We start from the raw sequence: 18,206 nt of genomic DNA on the forward strand, positions 1-18,206 counted from the left end.
AAAGGCTACCCACTCCAGTATTCTGACCTGGAGAATTCCAGGGACTGCATACAGCCCATGGGGTTGCAAAGAGTCAGACACAACTGAGCAACTTTCACTTTCTTCCACTAAATCTTCTAACCAACTGTTGTTTAAATGCTAAAACCTAATGGTTTCTAAATATAAACTTTTTTACTCAGCCACCTTACTGAAATTCCTTATATTTGTAATACTTTTTCGGTGGACTCTCTTACATGTCCAATTATGCTGTTTGCAAATAATGATGATCTCATCTCCTTCTCTCCAACTTTTGTGCCTCACTTCTTTTTCTTGTCCAATCATGTTGGCTAGTACCTCTAAGACCATCTTTAAAATTGTCAGGCACTCTGATCTCCCTCCTGACTTTAATGGGGATGCTTCAGATATTTTCCCAGTAAGCCTGAGGATGACTCCTGAGATAGATATATTTTTTCATGGTAAGGAAAAAAATCTACTTGGAAGGAGTGGGTTTGTTGAGTGACTAGTGGGGGGATCAGTGTCACGCTGGGAGCAATGGTGGTGGGAAAGGTCTGAGCCTCAGTCTCTGTCTGATGTTGGGCTTGGATGTTTTGCTACCACACCATGCTCTCTTGGGGGGAGCTGCCTCTTCCCTCTGATCAGGCAGGAGATGCAAATTGCTTGACTATCATCTAAATCTCTCCTCCTCCCACCAAGGCCAGCTCCCCAGCCTGCCTTCCTCAGATGCATGGGTGCTTCCCTTGAATATCTTGCCATCTGCTCAGACCTTAGAATAATTCTGTGTGAAGTAGTTCAGCAAGCCTCTTCTGTCACGAGGGCTGGAATCAAGCCTGGAACTTGACCCAAGCCTTTTTATAAGACCAAAGACTAATTTCCTAAGCCAGGAGGGCGGTGCCAGGACTGAGGTTAGGACCCCAAAGTGTTGTAGTTGCTGGCTGAAAGCCAGACAGAAGACAGAGGCTTGGCAAGGTGGCCAGACTTCTCCAAGGCCCTGGCGACTGGCGTCTGGGATCCTCGTTTTGAACACACAGGTTTCTGTGGTCTGCTCGTTCACACAGGATGCACGTGGAATTCTCCACCGTCTCAGCACGATGGGTCCCGGCTGCGGATAATAAAGTGTCAAACCACAAAACAAAGCCCTTCCCTGGGGAGGCATGGCCACACTGAGGAAGTTTAGCTTGGTTTTTATTCTGGAACCTCAGCAAGCATTTTCGGAGCAGGCAGCATGGGGCCAGCTCTGTGTCAAGCTTCTGAAGTCACCTGGGAGCCCACCCTTAGTCCCCTTGACGTGCAGGAAGGTGAGGTGTGGAGAGGCTGGATAACTTGCCTGACTGAGGCAGCCAGTGCGGGTGGAGCCTAGAGCCGACCTGGATCTAGAGTCGCTTTAATAAATCCGAGACTTTTGTCGATGGCAATCCCCAGAGCAGGGACCCCCGCCATGACCCCACGGACACATGGGCCTCATCCTCCTTTTGGGGGTCGCTCTGTGCATTGTGAGACACTGGCCACCACTCACTAGAGGCGGGGAGCACCCCCTCCCCACTGATGGGCTGTGACCCCCAACCGAGTCTCCTGACTGCCGAGCACGGGATGCGGGACTTTTCCTGGTTGAGGGCACTGCTCTGAAGGAATGCCTCCTCGTCACTCTCCACTGAGCTTCCTGTCACCTCCCTTCCCACAGACGTGGAGAGAAGCCCAGAAGAGCTGGGCTGCACTCCTCAGCCGGGCTGTTCAGCTCTCTTGGGCCTCACGAGGGAGGCGTGGTGCTTGGTCTCCCGCATCTGAAAGTGTAGAAGAAAGTGGGAGTCATGCAGTACAGAGGAAGGAGCGTTCCTGGGTGGCCTGAGTATGAAATGCCAGAGGAAGAGTGTGGAGAGGCAGCAGGGGCTGGCATGCTGGGCTGGGGGCCCCTGGGCTGGGGGCAGAGGGGGTGGCGCTTGGGCTTCCTCGTGAGGGTGGCACGGGGCCCTGAGGGCTTCAAGTTGGGTTTGTACTCATGGATGGTGCAGGGACAAGGACCTAGGACACTGCAGAAACTATGATGTTGACCTGGACAAGATGGGGCCCCCGCAGAGGGGAGGGGCCGGGATCACCCAGTAGACAGCCAATCAGAGCTCAGATAAGAGGCCCTGGAGGCCTCCTGCTTAGCTGTCGGAGTTGAGGGACCTTGGGGAGAAGGCCTGAGCCCAGGGAGCTGGACCAGGGCCTTGTGTCCAGCCAGAGCTTGTGTCAGAGAGGGGACAACTGGAAGATGGGCTGGTGGGAGTGGGAGGATAGGATAGGTCAATGGTGAATGGGGGGGACAGGCCTGCCTGGCCAAGAGGTCTTGAGTGCTCCAGGTGTGTGAGGGGAGCCAGGTAAAGTCCGCCTTTAGGACCGTCCTGCCCTCTGGGGCTCTGATCCCTCTGGGCAGGACACCTGTGTTGTCTCGTTAATCCTCACAGCTACTCTGAGAGCAAGGAAAAAGGGGTGGGGCCCAGGCTGGTCAGGTCACCTACTGCAGCCACAGTTGAGGCCAAGGAATGCCAGGGCCCTCGTTCCACCAACGGGCTCTGCCACCCCTGGGTGCGTCTAGAAAGCCAGGGCTTGTCTGATGCTGGGGAGTGTGCCAGACCTCAGCCCAGAGGCCAGATGAAGGTTAATACCCATCTAGATGGACCAGCGCAACTGTGACCGCCATTAGGGCTTTATGAAGATGCAAGGGCCGCCTAACACTCGCCCGCCCCTCCCAATGAATCAGCCGGGAGGCGGGGCTGGTGGCAGGCAAAAGGAGAGTGCTTCTGATGACTTATTTACTTGTGTTTTTCTGGAGGAACAGAACGGTCTGTTTTAGTTCTGGCTGCTTGGCAGAAAGGCAGGCAGAGCGAGGGAAGCAACCTCGCCAAGCCCACCACCTCGGGGAAATGCCACTTCTAGCCACTCGGGCAGCGGCCCTGGTATTCAGGAGTGTGTGCGCACCCTCCCATGCCAGGTTCTGGGCAGGACACTAGCAGCAGTGACCGCCCAGGGCCCTGGACAAGCACCAGCAGCACCTGTTCAGGGCGTGGGCTGGGACGGGGCCTGTGTGGTCGGTGATCAGTGCTCTCTGAGGGCAGAGGTCGCCCCTCTGGCAGCGGGTCACGGACTGGAGTCCTTGTGTGGCACATGGGTGTTCCTTCACGAGGCAAATGGGCTGCTAGAGGTGGGAGCCTGGGACAGGAATTCTCAGAAGATAGCAGAGTCCTCAAGGCCTCACCATGGGAAGTGATGGGTTGTCCGTTTTCCCTTGGCTGCAGTGAAACCTCTTTCCTCCAAAACCTTTCCTTCCCCCAAACCCAGAGGTGCTCCAGCCACACAGACACGATGGTCTCGGGAACATACCTCCTCCATCCTCGCCTGGGACTGCCCATGGGCGGTGATGGGACCACCACCTAGCCTCAGCTGGCTGACGTACCTGCTCCTGTCCGGGAAGGTCTTCAGCGAGATTTCTCTGTCAGAGAAGCCTTGGTTTCTTGCTTGAGAAGCACCAAAAGAATTTGAATCAGTGAATATCCCAAAAGATACTGGAAAAATTGGTATCTATGGTTTTGGCTGGCTTCTTATCTTGCTTCATAAAACAGCCTCTGTTTTATCTTCTGACCTTTATAACACCCACACACACACACCCCCACACACACACACTCAGCAAAGGCCCCTGCATCTGGATGAAATTAATTTCCAGATCGCATTTTTAAATTAAATTTTATAAAAACCAGAATGCTCACAGCCAGCCAACCATGAGAGGCGGGGAGCTGCCTGGGGATGGTGTCCGTGACCCAGGTTTCTGTGCTGGCTACCACCTCCAGGGTGGCCTCCCTTGCAGGTAAGTGGGGGTCAGCAAAGGTGGCACCTCCTTCCAGTGCCCCTCTCCTTCCTCTGAACTGGAGGGGGGCCGTGAGACCACGCTGTCACCCCAACCCCCCAGGCCAGTTAGACTGAGCTGGCTGCGGAGGCCTGTAGCCCAGCAGCGCCTGCGCTTGCCATGGCGATGACACCCTGAGATTCAGGAAGCTCTTGCTGGGGAGGTTGGACCCTGTCCTCAGTTCCCGGTAGAGGGTGAGCCAGGACACACGGGCCAAGCAGATGCGGGGAATTCCTGCCTGGACATCTGTCCCAGACTCGACCTTGGGATTTCCCCCCAGTTGCGCACACTCTGAGGTCACATGGCCCTGTGTCTAAATCCCAGCGCGGCCCCTCCCCAGCTGTGCAGCCTTTGGCAATGACTTTGCCTCGCTGGGCCTCATTTCCTCATCTGTAAATCAGGGAGACCAACTCCTAACTCACAGTATTGTTGCAAAGATTCAGAAACACAGGACGTGGTGATTGTTAGTATTACTATTAACTACTAGAGAATATGGGAATGGCAACCCACTCCAGTATTCTTGCCTGGAGAATCCCATGGACGGAGAAGCCTGGTGGGCTACAGTCCATGGGGTCGCAAAGAGTCGGACACAACTGAGCGACTTAACTAACTGGGGAATATGGGCTTCCCGGGTGGCGCTAGTAGTGAGGAACCCGCCTTAGCCAGTGTAGGAGATGCCGGAGACAGGGGTTCGAGCCCTGGATTGGGAAGATCCCCCGGAGGAGAGCATGGCAACCTGGAGAATCCCGTGGAGAGGGGAGCCTGGCAGGCTACAGTCAGTAGAGTCTTAAAGAGACGGACATGAGTAAGGCGACTTAGCACACATGCACGCACTAGAGAATATGCGGCCTGCTGCTGCTGCTGCTGAGTCGCGTCAGTCGTGTCCGACTCTGTGCGACCCCATGGACGGTAGCCCACCAGGCTCCCCCGTCCCTGGGAGTCTCCAGGCAAGGACACTGGAGTGGGTTGCCATTGCCTTCTCCAGAGAATGTGTATAGAGAAGGTGAAATCTAGTGAAGAGGTTATGAATATCAAGGCTGCCCTTGTCACCAGCTTGCTATGAGTGCTCAATATGTGTTAGCTTAAGGAAGGTCTGAAGCAGCCCCAGGCTGAGCTCTGGGCACACAAAGCTAAGTTAGACCCTGACTTAGCCTCAAGGAGATGTGATCTCGAGATGCAAATAGTCCTACAAAACAACAAAGACAGCAGAATGTGTTCTGGGAAACCCAGTGGTTTTGGGGGCTCAAGGAGAGGGATTGGACTTAACACAGGACATCAAGGAAGGCTTCCTGAAGGAAGCTGCAGGAAGACAGGGAGGTGGGGCCAGCTGCATGCACAGGAGGTAGGGGGCAAGTTCCAGGCAGAGAAGCAGCATGGATACAAGCCTGAAGGGAGCCGTCTGCCCAGAGAACGTGGGTGGCACCTGCCTTACTTAGGCAGCGTGGTACGGTGGTTAGGGATGAGTGTTCTGGAGCTGGACTGCTGGGCTTAAATCCTGGCTATGCCGCTTCACAGCTGTGAGATCTCAGACACTCTTTTAATTCCTCTGAGCCTCGGTTTGCATCTCTGGGCTGAGGATGACGGCAGCAAGGGTTCCTCCCTTGTATGCCGTGAGGGTCGGACGGGCTAGGATGTGTCAAGTGATTAGAGCGATGCCCACCAGCCGCTGCTTTGGTTACTGTTGTTGTTTCTTAGCCCTGGTGGTTTAGGCCTAGCTGTGGTCCCGCTCCCAGCCCCTGCAGGCATCGTGGACTCCCTCTCTGCAGGGTAGCATCTGCCCGCAGCTGGCCCTGCCTCTCCCTCCCTTCTCCCCTCCCCCAGCCCCCCCCCCCGCCCCCCGGCTGCTGCCATGGGAACCACCCAGGAAAAGCCTGGTGCTTCGAGCAACCCTGTGGGGGCTCCAGGGGAAGGTGGAGAGGGGTGCTGGGGAAAACAGGGGCGCTGGGGGCTGGAGTCAGGCCCTCCTCCCGTGTCCATGCAGACTCCTGTCTCAGGATACCGGACAGCACTTCTGGCCTCTGCTCCCTGGCAGGAATTCACATCCACATGTCTCCAGGGGGAGCTGGCTTCCCCTTGAAATCAGGCAGCAGAGGGATGTGGTGGGGAAGACTGCTGGTCAGTCATTCACACCTTAGCAAGAACAAGCCCCTGGGACAGCTGCAGGCCTCAGGGAGGTGGTGGCTGGAGGTGGGGCTGCAGGAGGGATCCAAGGGGCTGTGATGCAGAATTGTGGGGTTACTCATTCCTCAAGCAGCCTGGAAGCCCCAGGCACTTGCAAGTGCCTGCTGGACGTGAGGTGCTCAGGACACCCAGAGCCTCCCCTCGAGGAGCCGCCCACCCCACATGTGGGGAGGGAAGGCCTTCCAGGCAGAGGGCTCGCATGTGTGTGTGTGTGAGTGAAAGTCAGCACCCTCCGCCTGGGGCCCAGCCCGGGGAGGGGGCTGGAGGACTCGGAGGGGAGCAGCCCCCATCTCACTGCAGAGGCCGAGGCTGAGCACGGGTGAACCAAGCGGGAAAGATCCAGAGTCTGGAAGCCAAGACCAGGAGGAGCTCCACTCCATCTCCTCCAGAAACAGAGACACACCCGTGTCCTCCCAGGCTGCACAGCAAAGCCAGGCCGAGAAGAGGCCAGAGCTGGGCCTCCAGGCTCCAGGCTTCAGACAGCATCTAGGGGGCCCTGCCGTGGGGACCCAGGACACCCAGGGAGCCTGTCTGCCGGGAGCTGGGGCGGGTCTCTCCCTGTGGAATGTGGGGCAGCGGGGCTGGACGCCGGCTCTGCCTCCTGGGAGCGCCTCCTCTCCGCCACCGCCTGTGCATGCCCACCTGCGCAGATGCCCGCAGCAGGCAGCAGATGGAGGAGGCATTGAGTGATTAATAAGTCGGTCCCTTTAAACAGTCACAGTCCCGAGCGAGCACTGTTTGGAGCTCAGCTACCCCAGCTGCCATGACGAGGCCAGGAAGCAGCCTCCCCGACCATCTGGGCACTCAGGGGAGACTCAGACCCTGGCCTGGGCGGGAGGATACGCATGGCCCCGGGTGGCGGGGGGGGGGGGGGGGGGTTTGAAGGGCCCTCAGGCCAGAGGGAAGCCTTTCCCAGCCGGGGTAGGTGGGGCAGTGTATCCGGGAGGCTTCCCAGGGGAGGCAGTCTCCAAGAGGTGGTGGTAGGAGTCAAGCAGGAGAGGAAGTAAGGGACTGGGGGCATTGAAAGGGTTGGCCGGGCAGAAGGTACAGCCCCTGGGAAGGCCCAGTGTCCCTGCAAGTTCCTCGAGGGTGGAGGTGCCTTGGCAGGAAGCCAACGCCCCTTCACAAAGAAGCATCTACAGCTCAGAACCCCCATCGTCTCTACTTCTGGAAGACAGACTAGACCTCAGCATGGAAGTGCTGGGTGAAGAATAAGAGAACCAAGGTCAGGGGCCCTGAGACCCCTGTCTGTGCAGTCTGTGGTGCCTGGTGGGGAGGACTGTGTTGGGGAACGGCCGTGGGGCAGGCTGGAAAGGCATGTGGCTGGTGGAGCAGCTGGACCGGTGTCTGCTGCATGGAGTCGGGGGAGGGCAGCTGAGCCCACGCCCTGAGTCCTGGGCTTCTGAGGGGCGGGAGCAGGGGGTGTGATGGAGCAGGCTGGGGCGGAGCTGGCCCCAGGTGGGGAGGCTGGCTGCATTCCACGCAGAACTTTGAGGTACCCGGTGGCCCCAGGTGGACTCTGCAAGGCAGGAACTTGGGTCTGTGCGTCCTAAGACAATGAACTTCCTGCATTTGCCCTGGGCTCAGAAGGATGGGGAAGAGCTGGAGGGGAGGGGAGGGGTTGGTGAGAGAGAGGCTGCTGAGAGCCTCCTAGGTGGTGGGAACAGCTTCAGCAAGGGCTAGGAGGGTGGGCAAGCGCGGGCCACCTGCGGGAGACAGCTGGCCGGTCTGAGCGTAGCCCCCACAGGGGGGGAGGGAAGGAGGGTGAAAATAAGGGCTCCCACACCATGTGAGCCCCAGATGTCCAGCTGAGAATTCCTTCCCCACCGGGGTTCCTACCCAAGGATGTGGAGTCTTGGAGGGGGTGCTTGGGTGGGACAGGGTGCAGGGCAGTGGGATCCGGGAGGTGGCCAGCAGGGCAGGTGGGGGAGAGGCAGTCATGAGGGGTGGGCATGAGAAGAGGGAGCCAAGATTCTCTGTCCCCCCATAGGGGCCCGACACCCTCTCTGAGCCCCAAAGCAGCCTCCGTGCCACGTCTTCTAATGGACCCCGCTGCTTAACTGCAGCCCCCGCGGGGCGGGGGTCCCGGCGTCTCTCAGCCTCTCTCTGTTTGCCCACAGCAACTACACAGCCTTGTTGGGAGTGTGGATCTACGGCTTCTTCGTGTTGATGCTGCTGGTCCTGGATCTTTTGTATTACTCGGCAATGAACTACGACATCTGCAAGGTTTACCTGGCGCGGTGGGGCATCCACGGACGGTGGATGAAACAGGACCCCCGGCGGTGGGGGAACCCTGCCCGGGCTCCCCGGCCAGGGCAGCCGGCCCCGCAGCCCCAGCCTCCCCCGGGCCCCCTGCCGCAAGCCCCCCAGGCCATGCACACGCTGCAGAGAGACAGCCACACCCCGCCGCTGATGACTTTCCAGAGCTCGTCTGCCTGGTGAGTGGCCACCATCGCTTGTCTTTGACGAGCTTGGAAAATGCTGAATCGTTATTGCTGCTGGGTCTGGCTCATCGATTACTGGACTATTTCCTTATTTGCCAAGAAAAGTTTAAAGTGGCTCCTAATAATAACATATGCCTGTATGGAAAGGTTGAAACGGAGCTTAGGAACAAAGCTTGCAAGTTGGTTTTACTCAGATTCTAGTGTGAGAGCTGCTGGCGCTGAGCGTGAAATGGAGTTGTGAGTTTCCTGGCTGCCAAGGCAAAAAGGGGAAATTGGATGATGGCTTTCCTGGCTGCCAAGGCAAAAAGGGAAATTGGATGGCTTTCCAAGTTTTCACAGTCTGGTCAGAGGACGCAAATTGATCTGCCAGGGGCTGAGGGAGAAGCTTTTTTTCCAGCATCAAGTTTGAAAATAAGCATATTACTGGGTTCCATCGTGCATGTATGTCGAGTCACAGAAAAGCATCTGAGGGTGATGCAGTCAGGCTGCTCAGTGATGGCTCAGGGGAAGGGAAGAAAGTCGGCAAGGGGGACGTGGGATCTTGGTCAGCCTGATAGGGTGGCTACCCCAGCAGACCCCCCGTTATCCTGCCCCAGGAGCACATTCATGGTCACTGCGATTCTCATATCTATTTGTCTCCAGTCTGGTGGGGGAGGGGGGATACCCTAACCTGGGGGTCCCTGGGCAGTGCAGGGCTGGAGGGAAAGGGGAGGGGGTGTGTGTGTTTTGGAGCAGGACCCCACTGTGCGGCCGGCCAGCACCAAGCACAGGCACCAGCCGCTGGAGGAGCCAAGCTGAGCAGAGGTGCTGAAGTTCAGAGTCAGGTGTGGGGTTCAGGTGCTCTGCAGGGGCGGAGCTGCAGCCATGGACACACAGGGCATGGGGTACGTCATCCCAGGACGCAACAGCACCGAGTCCGCCTGCAAGATCCCGGTGCAGAAACCTCCAACACGGTGATGCCTGCCGAGTCCATGCGCTTGACAGGCAGCCCGGCCCCAGCTCTGCCAGTTACCAGCTCCGTAACTTTGGGCACACCCCATCACCCTCCTCACCTGCCCGTCCTTGTGAAGGAGCGGAGTGTAAGGACCTGCACTGCCCATCCCCACCTCCCGCCACCCCAGGGGTGTCCTGAGGATCAAACAAAATGGCTGGTGCATAGTAGGTGCTCAGTGAACTGTTGCTGCTCCTTTGTTGGAGATGCAGCCCAGCTAGTTCATGATCGTTTAAGTAGCTAACAGATTGTGACCTTTTCAATAATGGATGACTTAAATAATTAATAAGATACACTTAAATCAGCTTGCGCTTATTGATCAAGTAATTGCCCCATCTGTCACACAGGAGACAAAGAGGCAGGCGTGCTCAGCTCAGTTGCACAAATGTGGACTGGGTGGGTCCTCTGGGCAGGGCACTCGAGCCGGGCTCCCGGTAATGTGGAGGTGATGGGTGAGAAGGGGCCGCTCTTCACTTTGAGGAGCGGGGAGGGGACGCACAAGCCCACCCAAAGCTACAGACCATGAAACCGCTGTTGGCTCAGCCCCAAAGGTGGGGTTTCCTGAAATGTGGGTCTCTCACTGAAGACACACCTAGGGTGTTTGTCAAAATAAATTCCTGGGTCTCAGCCAGAGCCTCCTGATCAGAAATCTCTGGAGGTGATGCCTGTAGGCATGACAGTTTGAGAACCACCGCAAAATGTCGTTCCCAGGAGCTGAATGTTCTGAGAGCTGAGAATCTACCGTGTAGATGAAGGTAATTCTGCCGCATCCCTCCATCCCTCCCCGTGTACCTGACAAGACCACGATGTGAGCCCATCTTTCTGGGGAGGTGCCGTTCTGCCTGCAGGCAACCCACTCCAGTATTCTTACCTGAAGAGTCCCAGGGACAGAGGACCCTGGCGGGCTACAGTCCACAGGGCCGCAGAGTTGGGCACGACTGAAGCGACTTAGCACGCACGCACGCTCCTCAGAACCTGGATGGCTTCCCTGCACCATAAGGGACCGTGTTGGTCCACTTCTGAGTTGCTGCGTCTGGTCCTAACAGTTCTCAGTCTCTCCCTGGCTGTTAACCCTTGCCTGTCTCCAAGGTCTCCCCCTTTCCACACCATGCGCCTCCTGTGTGCAGGCACTGTGCTGTGCTGTCCAGATAAGGTTCGAGGCAACCGGCTTTGGAGGGGAAAGAGCATGCAAGCTTTGGGGGGTGGTCCGTGACGTTCGAGTTCATGGCAACTGCATGAAAGGCTGAGGTCACGGCCCACAGGGTCTGCCGTCTGCAGGGGGAGACGTTTCATTTTGGAACTCAGGGCCACTGCGTGCCCTCCTGGGTCGCATAGGCAGACCCAGAACGGAGTTTCAATCACTACGTGCGCCTTCCTTCAAGAGCGAGCATCAGGGACATGCAAGGACCTAATGGGGGGTGGGGGTCCCCGGAGTGCTGCCTGCCTCCCGTTCTGCCCTCCACACCCTGCGTGACCTTGGACCGGGGCCTCCCGCTTGGGCTTCTGGTTTGCTAGCTGAGGGGAGAAGGGATGGATTTTGAGAGCAGAGCAGACTTTTGTGTTGCTGGGCCTCCTTGGTTCAAGGAGTGAGCACCCTTGGCTCCAGCAACGTCTACTGAGTGCTTGCTGTGTTCTGGGCACTGTCTGTATCCTTTCGTCCTCTCCAGGATCCCTTGGGCTAAATGCCCATGGCACGGGCACCAGCCCCAAGGTCCCCAGTCAGCAGCCAAGGTCCCCAGTCAGCAGGGTCAGCATGTGATGGGGGTGGCGGGCAGGTGAGCAGTCTGGCTCCAGCCCCTGCCCTCCTGCCGCTGGACGGCGGCTCCCCGCCCTCTGGGCTGCCAGGAATCCCTGCCCCCTCCCTGTGTGGACCTGTCTGCCTTTACATTGTTCAGTTTGGCTAAAGTTCCCCAAACAGCCCCTGCCCCTCCCTGACTCTGTGCAGGAGCTGGGGACGCAGACGCAAGCAGGGCAAATGAAGTCGAAGTTGAGAGCAACCATCCCAGGATGGAGGTTGCCATCCCATACAGGAGGGCACAGGCAGGCTGTGGGGCTGAGCTGGCCGAGGTCAAACAAGCCTGTCTTTGTGGGCAGCGGTGGCGGGGGGCAGGCAGGGGGAGGGCTGTGGCGTGCTCACGGGTGCTGTCAAACCGGGGGTCGGGGGTGGCTGGAGAGTCGGGGCTGGGTTGCTGCCATCAGCGTTTCTCCTGGAACAAGAGCTCGAGTCTGTGCCGCTTTACTCCAAATTGTCACCTGCGTCTTCCAAACACCCACGTTCCAGCCGTTCTGAGTGCTTCCCCGGGGCATCGCGGAGACGTGTCTCCTCGAGCACGGAGCCCATCAGCTGCTCCCTAAGCCTGTCTCGTTCTCTCTCTTTCGACTTTCACCTCAAGAACTCTTCGTGGCCTCTCTCTCTCTCCCCTTCCCCCATCCCAGTCCTGTACTACATGGATGACCCCAGCTGCTCCAGCTCCTGGAGGCGCCTCCATTCCTGGCCCATAGCCCAGCTTCTCCCCACACGGGGAGGAGGACCAGGGGTTTTCCTCTTAGAACAGGGGCTGGGGAGGAAGGGGGTCTTGCTTGGTTCCCAGAGTCTCCATCACGAGATGCCTCCCTCTTCTGGGGGCCTCACACACCCGTTCTGGCCCTTATTTGGGGACGGAGGACTCTGGAGTCAAGATCCAGCTCTGGACAACTCCAAGGGAGATTGAGGCAGGAGGCTTGTCATAGGCACCCCGGAGGGGAGGCCCCAGGGGGCTGCCGCTGCCCGGTCCAGCGGCTGGGAGGAGGGCTGGGCCTGGACACCCAGCAGTGGACTGAGTTGACCCTCAGCACTCCAGCGGAGTCCTGTGTGGGGCAGGGCTCAGTGAACGCTCAGAAACTCATGGAGGAGGCCGTGGGCGCTGCCCCCTCCAGACAGTCAGCAGGGATCGACTCTGTGTCAGGTGGTCAGGGCACAGAGACACAGATGGAAACAAGATCAGAGACAGGAGAAAGAAGGAAGTAGCCACTGCTGAGTGCTGACCGCGTCGCAGACACCGGTCACGGGCTCCATCAGGGGGGTTGGCGCCTGTCAATCGTAAAGCCGTCATCCTTCGTCAGTGGATTATGTTAGCGTCATCATCGCTGTTGGCATTGTTGAAAGCGGCTCATCTCTCGGGACAGGAGTCGGATGGCTCAGAGTCAAGGCCCACCTGCACCACATGTGGGCTCTGCGGCCTCAGGCAGGCCCCGCCACTGGCCAGTGCCTCGGTGTCCCCGTGTAAATACCAGGCAGGGGTCGTAACCACCCTGAGAAGTAAACGGGCCGATCCTGGTACAGGACTCGGCCTGGTGCCTGACCCCCAGGTGTCGGCGGTTCTTGAGGTCATTTCACATTTGGACAAATAAACACGGTTTAGGTCCTGCCCTGCCAGGATTGACGGGGAGGCAGAAGCAGTCTCCACCCCGAAAGGGCCAGCCACACGCCACTTGTCCTATAAGGGGTGCTGAGCCCCATTTTCGGATACGGAAGCTGGGAGGTGGGGGCTAGAAGGAGTTCGTTCATCTGCCCAGGCCAGCCAGGAAAGGGGAGACTGAGCAGGGCCCCAGCCCAGGGCCAGTGGCCTCTCTGCTGGGGGCTCACAGAGCCTCTAGAGGGGTGGCTTCTTCCACAGGAGGGGGCAGGAGCCTCTTCATCAGAAAGTCCTCCAGCAGCACGTGGGCTGAAGTGGCCCCAGGCTGCCCCTTAAAAAGCAGTTTCAGAGGCCGAGCCCGCATCTCCGAGCATCACGTGCCTGAGTCCCGACGGACGCACGCTGCCTCCATCTCCTTCACTGGATATGCCGTATCCTCACCACCTGTTTCACCTCTCAGAATGGCCTTGGGGTGACCAGGGCCGCCTCTCATCACCGTTGTCCAGAGCAGGGACCCTACAGCCCCTGAGTTATGGAGCTTTTGGTCTGGATCGGGATCGGGGACAATCAGGTGATCAAGGGCAGCTGCCTTCGGTTCATTTCAGGAGGAAGCCAGCTTTCCCTTCGTTTACATGATAACCCCAGACTGCAGCATTTCCTACTGAGATCCACTGCAGGCTCAGTCTGTCCTGGCTCATTTCCTTCTGAAAAGTGGTGACACGGTGCCCCCAATATTTGCTCATCACGTCCCCCTGGAGAAGGAAACAGCAAACCACTCCATTGTCCTTGCCTGGAGAATCCCACGGACAGAGGGGCCTGGTGGGCTGCAGTCCACGGGGTCGCAAAGAGTCAGGCACGACTGGGTGGCTCACACTTCTCCCTTGTGCACTTGACACGCTGGTTTTCTTCCGCGTGTAGGGACATTTCACCTTGATGCCCCTCACACACTGGCCGGCTCACCAGCTGCAGGAGGACAGTTCTGGGCTCTGCGTCTCCCCCCAACCCGGTCATCTTTTTGCCCCAGCTCAGGGTTGAGCTCCTGGTGAGTCTCGTCTCTGTCACTGTGCCACGGTTTCCCGGGGTTGGAACCTGCACCCACTGCAGGCATGTCTGGTGTTCAGGGCACACAGTAGGTGCTCAGCAAGTGCTGTTTGGTTGACACGGCAGCTGCAGAGCTGGAGCTACCCACCCCTGCCGTGTCATCCAGCCCTCAGGCTGTGTGGCTCTTTGCCAGTGCCGGCCCCCCCAGGGGTGTGGGGGCCCTAAAGGAGAACGAGGAGGGGACCTTGGGAGCTGCGGGAACCACCCTGGCTTCTTGCTGCAGCTGTGGGGAGAGGGGTCCCCAAGACACGGTGTTATCCCCCCTGCTGCTGTATTGCCGTATTCACGTGAGTCGTTACTGGGGATCGCGGTCGTACGCTCCTGGCTTTGAATCCCAGGTTGACTCCTCTGGACCTGTCTGAGCCTTGTTTTCCTCATGTGTAAAATGGGGACAATCACAGCCTAACTTCACAGTGAGGTCTTGGGACCTGTTGACGTTCTGATTGCCTTCTAGTATTCCCGCCCCCGCCCCGTCCCCCCCCCCCCGCCCCTTGGTCCCTGCCTGGTCCCCTCTGGTTCATCCCACCTCCCCATCACCCCCAGGTAAGGGGCTTCAGCTCCTATTCTGGCCCGCAAGACCCTTCCCAGCCTACCTCAGTCTCTCTGAAGCCTCAGGCTCTGCCCTCTTCCCTCTAAGACACAAGTGAGCAAGTCGAGCACTGGAAACCTTGGTGACATTTGCTGTTTAGACCCACCCCTGTCATTATTTCCCTGCTAACAGCCCCCCTGAGAACTGAGCTGTGCAGCTTTTTCATCCCCTTTCACAGATGAGCAAACACAGGCCCAGAGAGGCTAAGTGACCTGCCTGCAGCCGCGCTAGTAAATCCACAGACCTCAGCCAGGGTCTCTCTAGTCCAAAGTCTCCCGGAACAAAGTCCCATCCCGAGCCCACCGCCACAGCCCCTGTCGCTCTCAGAGCCTCTTCTGTCTCCCCGCTCCCTCACCTAGAACCCACCCAGCTCATTGCAGAACTCATCCGTGCCTCCCCTGTGGGGTCCCTGGAGTTCACCCGACTCCGGAGCCTCCCCCACACCGGGCAGAGCACAGCCATTGCTTTCTTCCCGGCTCTGCGACCAGAATCTGTGGTGTGTGGTTTCGGCAGGGAAACCAGCCAACGGCAAGAAATTCCAGAAAATTAGGAGACAAAGGGAGAGGACGAGATATCCTCTTTCCTTGGCACCACATCAGACACCGAGGAGGCCTCCGTGACTGGAATTCAGAAGGCAGTGGATTCAGAGTCGGCCTGGGGTTTCAGTGCTCGGGGCTTCCAGCTGGGTCAGGACACCGCGGCCCTGTCCCCTCAGATCCCGTCCTTCCTGGCTGGGCCCTGCCTTCCCCCCACCCGGGCTGGTTGACACGGGAAACCACCCTCTGCCAGCTCTCCCAGTTTTCATCTTGTTCGCATGGCTTTGGTGGAAGCCCAGGAGAGTGTTTGCTCATCAGCGTGACTTGACGACTTGGGGGGGATACGTGAGGGATGGGGTTGGTGGTGACGGAAAGCCCAGCCCGGAGGCCTCACTTGCTGTGTGTCCTCGGATGCGTTGCTGGCCCTCTCTGAGTCTCCATACCTGCTCTGGACAACGGTGATGAGAGGTGAAGGGGGCACACGGAAGGGCCCAGCCCAGGGCTCAGCACACAGTAGGACTGCAGGGAGCATGGATGCTATTCCTAGGGAGCACCCCCTCTCCCCTCAGCAGCTGGCCTGTCCCTCCTTACCCAGGGGAGGGGAGGGCAGAGAGCCTGACTTCTCCGTGGAGAAAATCAACGTGGGGGCCAAGAGGGAACGCTTGGGTTCGGCGCTGGGGACTGAATGTGAGGTGGGGAGCGCAGGGGCAGATGGCACTGCTCCAGCGCTCATGTCAGCACCCCGTGTCTGGCCCCAGCCCCGCTAGGACAGAAGAGTGAGTGAGGGTTTTGTCTGCCTTGAGTCCGTGCCTCACTCCTAGCTCTTAAATACTTATTTGATGAATCCTCATCTTAAGGGCCGGAGAAGGCAATGGCACCCCACTCCAGTACTCTTGCCTGGAAAGTCCCATGGACGGAGGAGCCTGGTGGGCTGCAGTCCATGGGGTCGCTAAGAGTCCGACACGACTGAGCGACTTCACTTTCACTTTTCACTTTCATGCATTGGAGAAGGAAATGGCAACCCACTCCAGTGTTCTTGCCTGGAGAATCCCAGGGATGGGGGAGCCTGGTGGGCTGCCGTCTGTGGGGTCGCACAGAGTCGGACACGACTGAAGCGACTTAGCAGCAGCAGCAGCATCTTAAGGGCAAGAAAACCAAGGCACAGAGAGGTTAGGTAATTGGTCCAAGCTCACCTCGCTGGTCACCCACAGCCTCAGTGTTTGAACCTAGGCCATCTGCTCCAGCCCAGGCTGTCAGGGCCAGTTGTCCAGCCTGGTCCCTTTGTCGAGGGAGCTGGATGGGAGGAGCAGGCTGGAGTCAGGAGACAGAGCTTGAGGGCCTCCGTATCCCCCTGAAGCCTTGGGCAGGAACTGGCTCCTTGAGGCAGAGTCCAGCCAGGGCAGGACCAAGGGCAGGGGAAGGGACTGGGAGAAAGAGGGGGTGTGTGGCATCCAATTCTGGTCCAGCGAGGGGCAGGGATGGGAGCTGACCTCCCGCACTTCTGTCCTGGGTCAGGCACCTGAACACACAGTGAAACTGACTCAAGTGCAGACAGTGGCGATAAGTGATCAGATCTGATTGGAGGGAGCCCAGAGGAGACACCTGCCCATCCTGGGCATCAGGGAGAGCTTCCTGGAGGAGGTGATGGCTAAAATGGTCTCTAAGGACGAGTAGGAGTTAGGCAAACATTAAAAAATACAGCAGGGAGGGTATTCTAGTAGGAAAAACAGAATGTCCACAGGCTGCAGTGAGGGGTGAGGCCCACAGAGCCTGCAAAGGAAGCAGCTGTCCGGGCACACAGTGCATCCCAGAGTTCTTCTCTCTGTTAGAATAATCAGAGCATCAGGTTCTTTTTCTGGTGAAACCCCCTTCACTGACAATCTTCCACAAGAGGCCAGAAATGCCCCCGAGAGGTCTTCTGGGGCTCAGAGCCTTCTCCTTCTGCTCTTTCCCTGCGCAGACAGCCACAAATCCTGATGGAGACCCCCAACCCAGCCCTTGAAAGAAATAGCTGGGTGCTTGAAGACCCCCGAGCCCCCGGGGTCCAGAGCAAGGAGCAGGTCACCTCCAAAGAGACCTGGGGCTCTGCTGGGGGTTTTTCCGCTCGTACCAATGAGTAAACTGTGATACTGGACCAAAAGGGAAGCGGGTGGATGAAGTGGTTTGGAGGGAAAGCCACGGGCAGCCCAGAGTTCAAATCCCACGGCTGCCCTCCTGAATCCCGTGACCAGGACGGTTCTCGCCCCCTCCCTACCTGCCCCCAGCCTCAAGGCTCAGGGTCCTTGGGAGAGGGTGATGAGAGGCCTGGGGAGGCGGGGCTGCGGGGAGCCAGAGCCCAGGGCCCTTCTTTCTGGTCTTGGCTATCACTTCCCTGTTTAAGCCATTTCCTCTGCCTCAGCCCTCCACCAAGTAGCCATGACAGTTTCCTTTCTTTTTGTGCCAAATTTCCCATCGTAAAATCGCCCCTGCTCAATGGAGAGCAGGCGAGGAGTAGGCCAAACGGGCTCCCCACCTAACGCGGCCCCTTCTCCCCTCCGGCCCTCACTGGTCACCAGCGCCTGTTTCACTTTTATGGTTGCTGCCTTCGCGCATAAGACTGTGTGTCTTGGGTTTTTAGTTCAGCTTTATGTCACAGAGGGCTGCCTGCATTATTGAGAAGTTTTCATAAGCGCTGCTTTAATAGCTATGTTCATCGTGCCTTGAGAGGCGATGGTCCATCTCTCCGTGACCCGCCTTCATGTCTTGGGCCACCTGGGGGCTTCTAACCTCCCACCCAGTGATGCTTCTCTTCCTCTCTCAGAGCATCACTCTGCTTGTGCCCTGGATTCCTCGGCCTCCAGGATGAGAGGGTTTCCAGAACCCCCTCCTCATCCCTGCCCAGACACGGGTCCCCTGGTGATAGAGTGCTAACCCCTCCGAAGCCAGCCGCCTGCTGGTTCTTTATAGGCAGGAAGCAGCGTGATGAGGGGCAGACCTGGAGGCTTAACAGATCTGGATTCAAATCTTGCTCTCCCGTTTCCTGATGGCTGGAAGACCTCCAACAGGTGACTTAGCCAAAGTGCCCTCACCTGGAAAGCAGGTGCTGAAATCAG

At 58.1% G+C, this 18,206-nt stretch overlaps 1 protein-coding gene across 6 annotated transcripts in view; it reads left to right on the top strand.

Annotated features, from left to right (window-relative positions):
* Positions 1 to 18,206, top strand: part of SHISAL1 (shisa like 1) — a 139,415-nt gene that overhangs the window by 95,245 nt on the left and 25,964 nt on the right. For all 6 annotated transcript variants that reach the window (XM_044940789.2, XM_044940787.2, XM_025282711.3 and 3 more), the window contains one exon: positions 8,179 to 8,496. In XM_044940789.2, the coding sequence (XP_044796724.2) occupies positions 8,179 to 8,496 (318 nt within the window). The remainder of the gene's footprint in view (positions 1 to 8,178; positions 8,497 to 18,206) is intronic.

Source organism: Bubalus bubalis, chromosome 4 (assembly GCF_019923935.1).
Source record: "Bubalus bubalis isolate 160015118507 breed Murrah chromosome 4, NDDB_SH_1, whole genome shotgun sequence".
Taxonomy (NCBI): domain Eukaryota; kingdom Metazoa; phylum Chordata; class Mammalia; order Artiodactyla; family Bovidae; genus Bubalus; species Bubalus bubalis.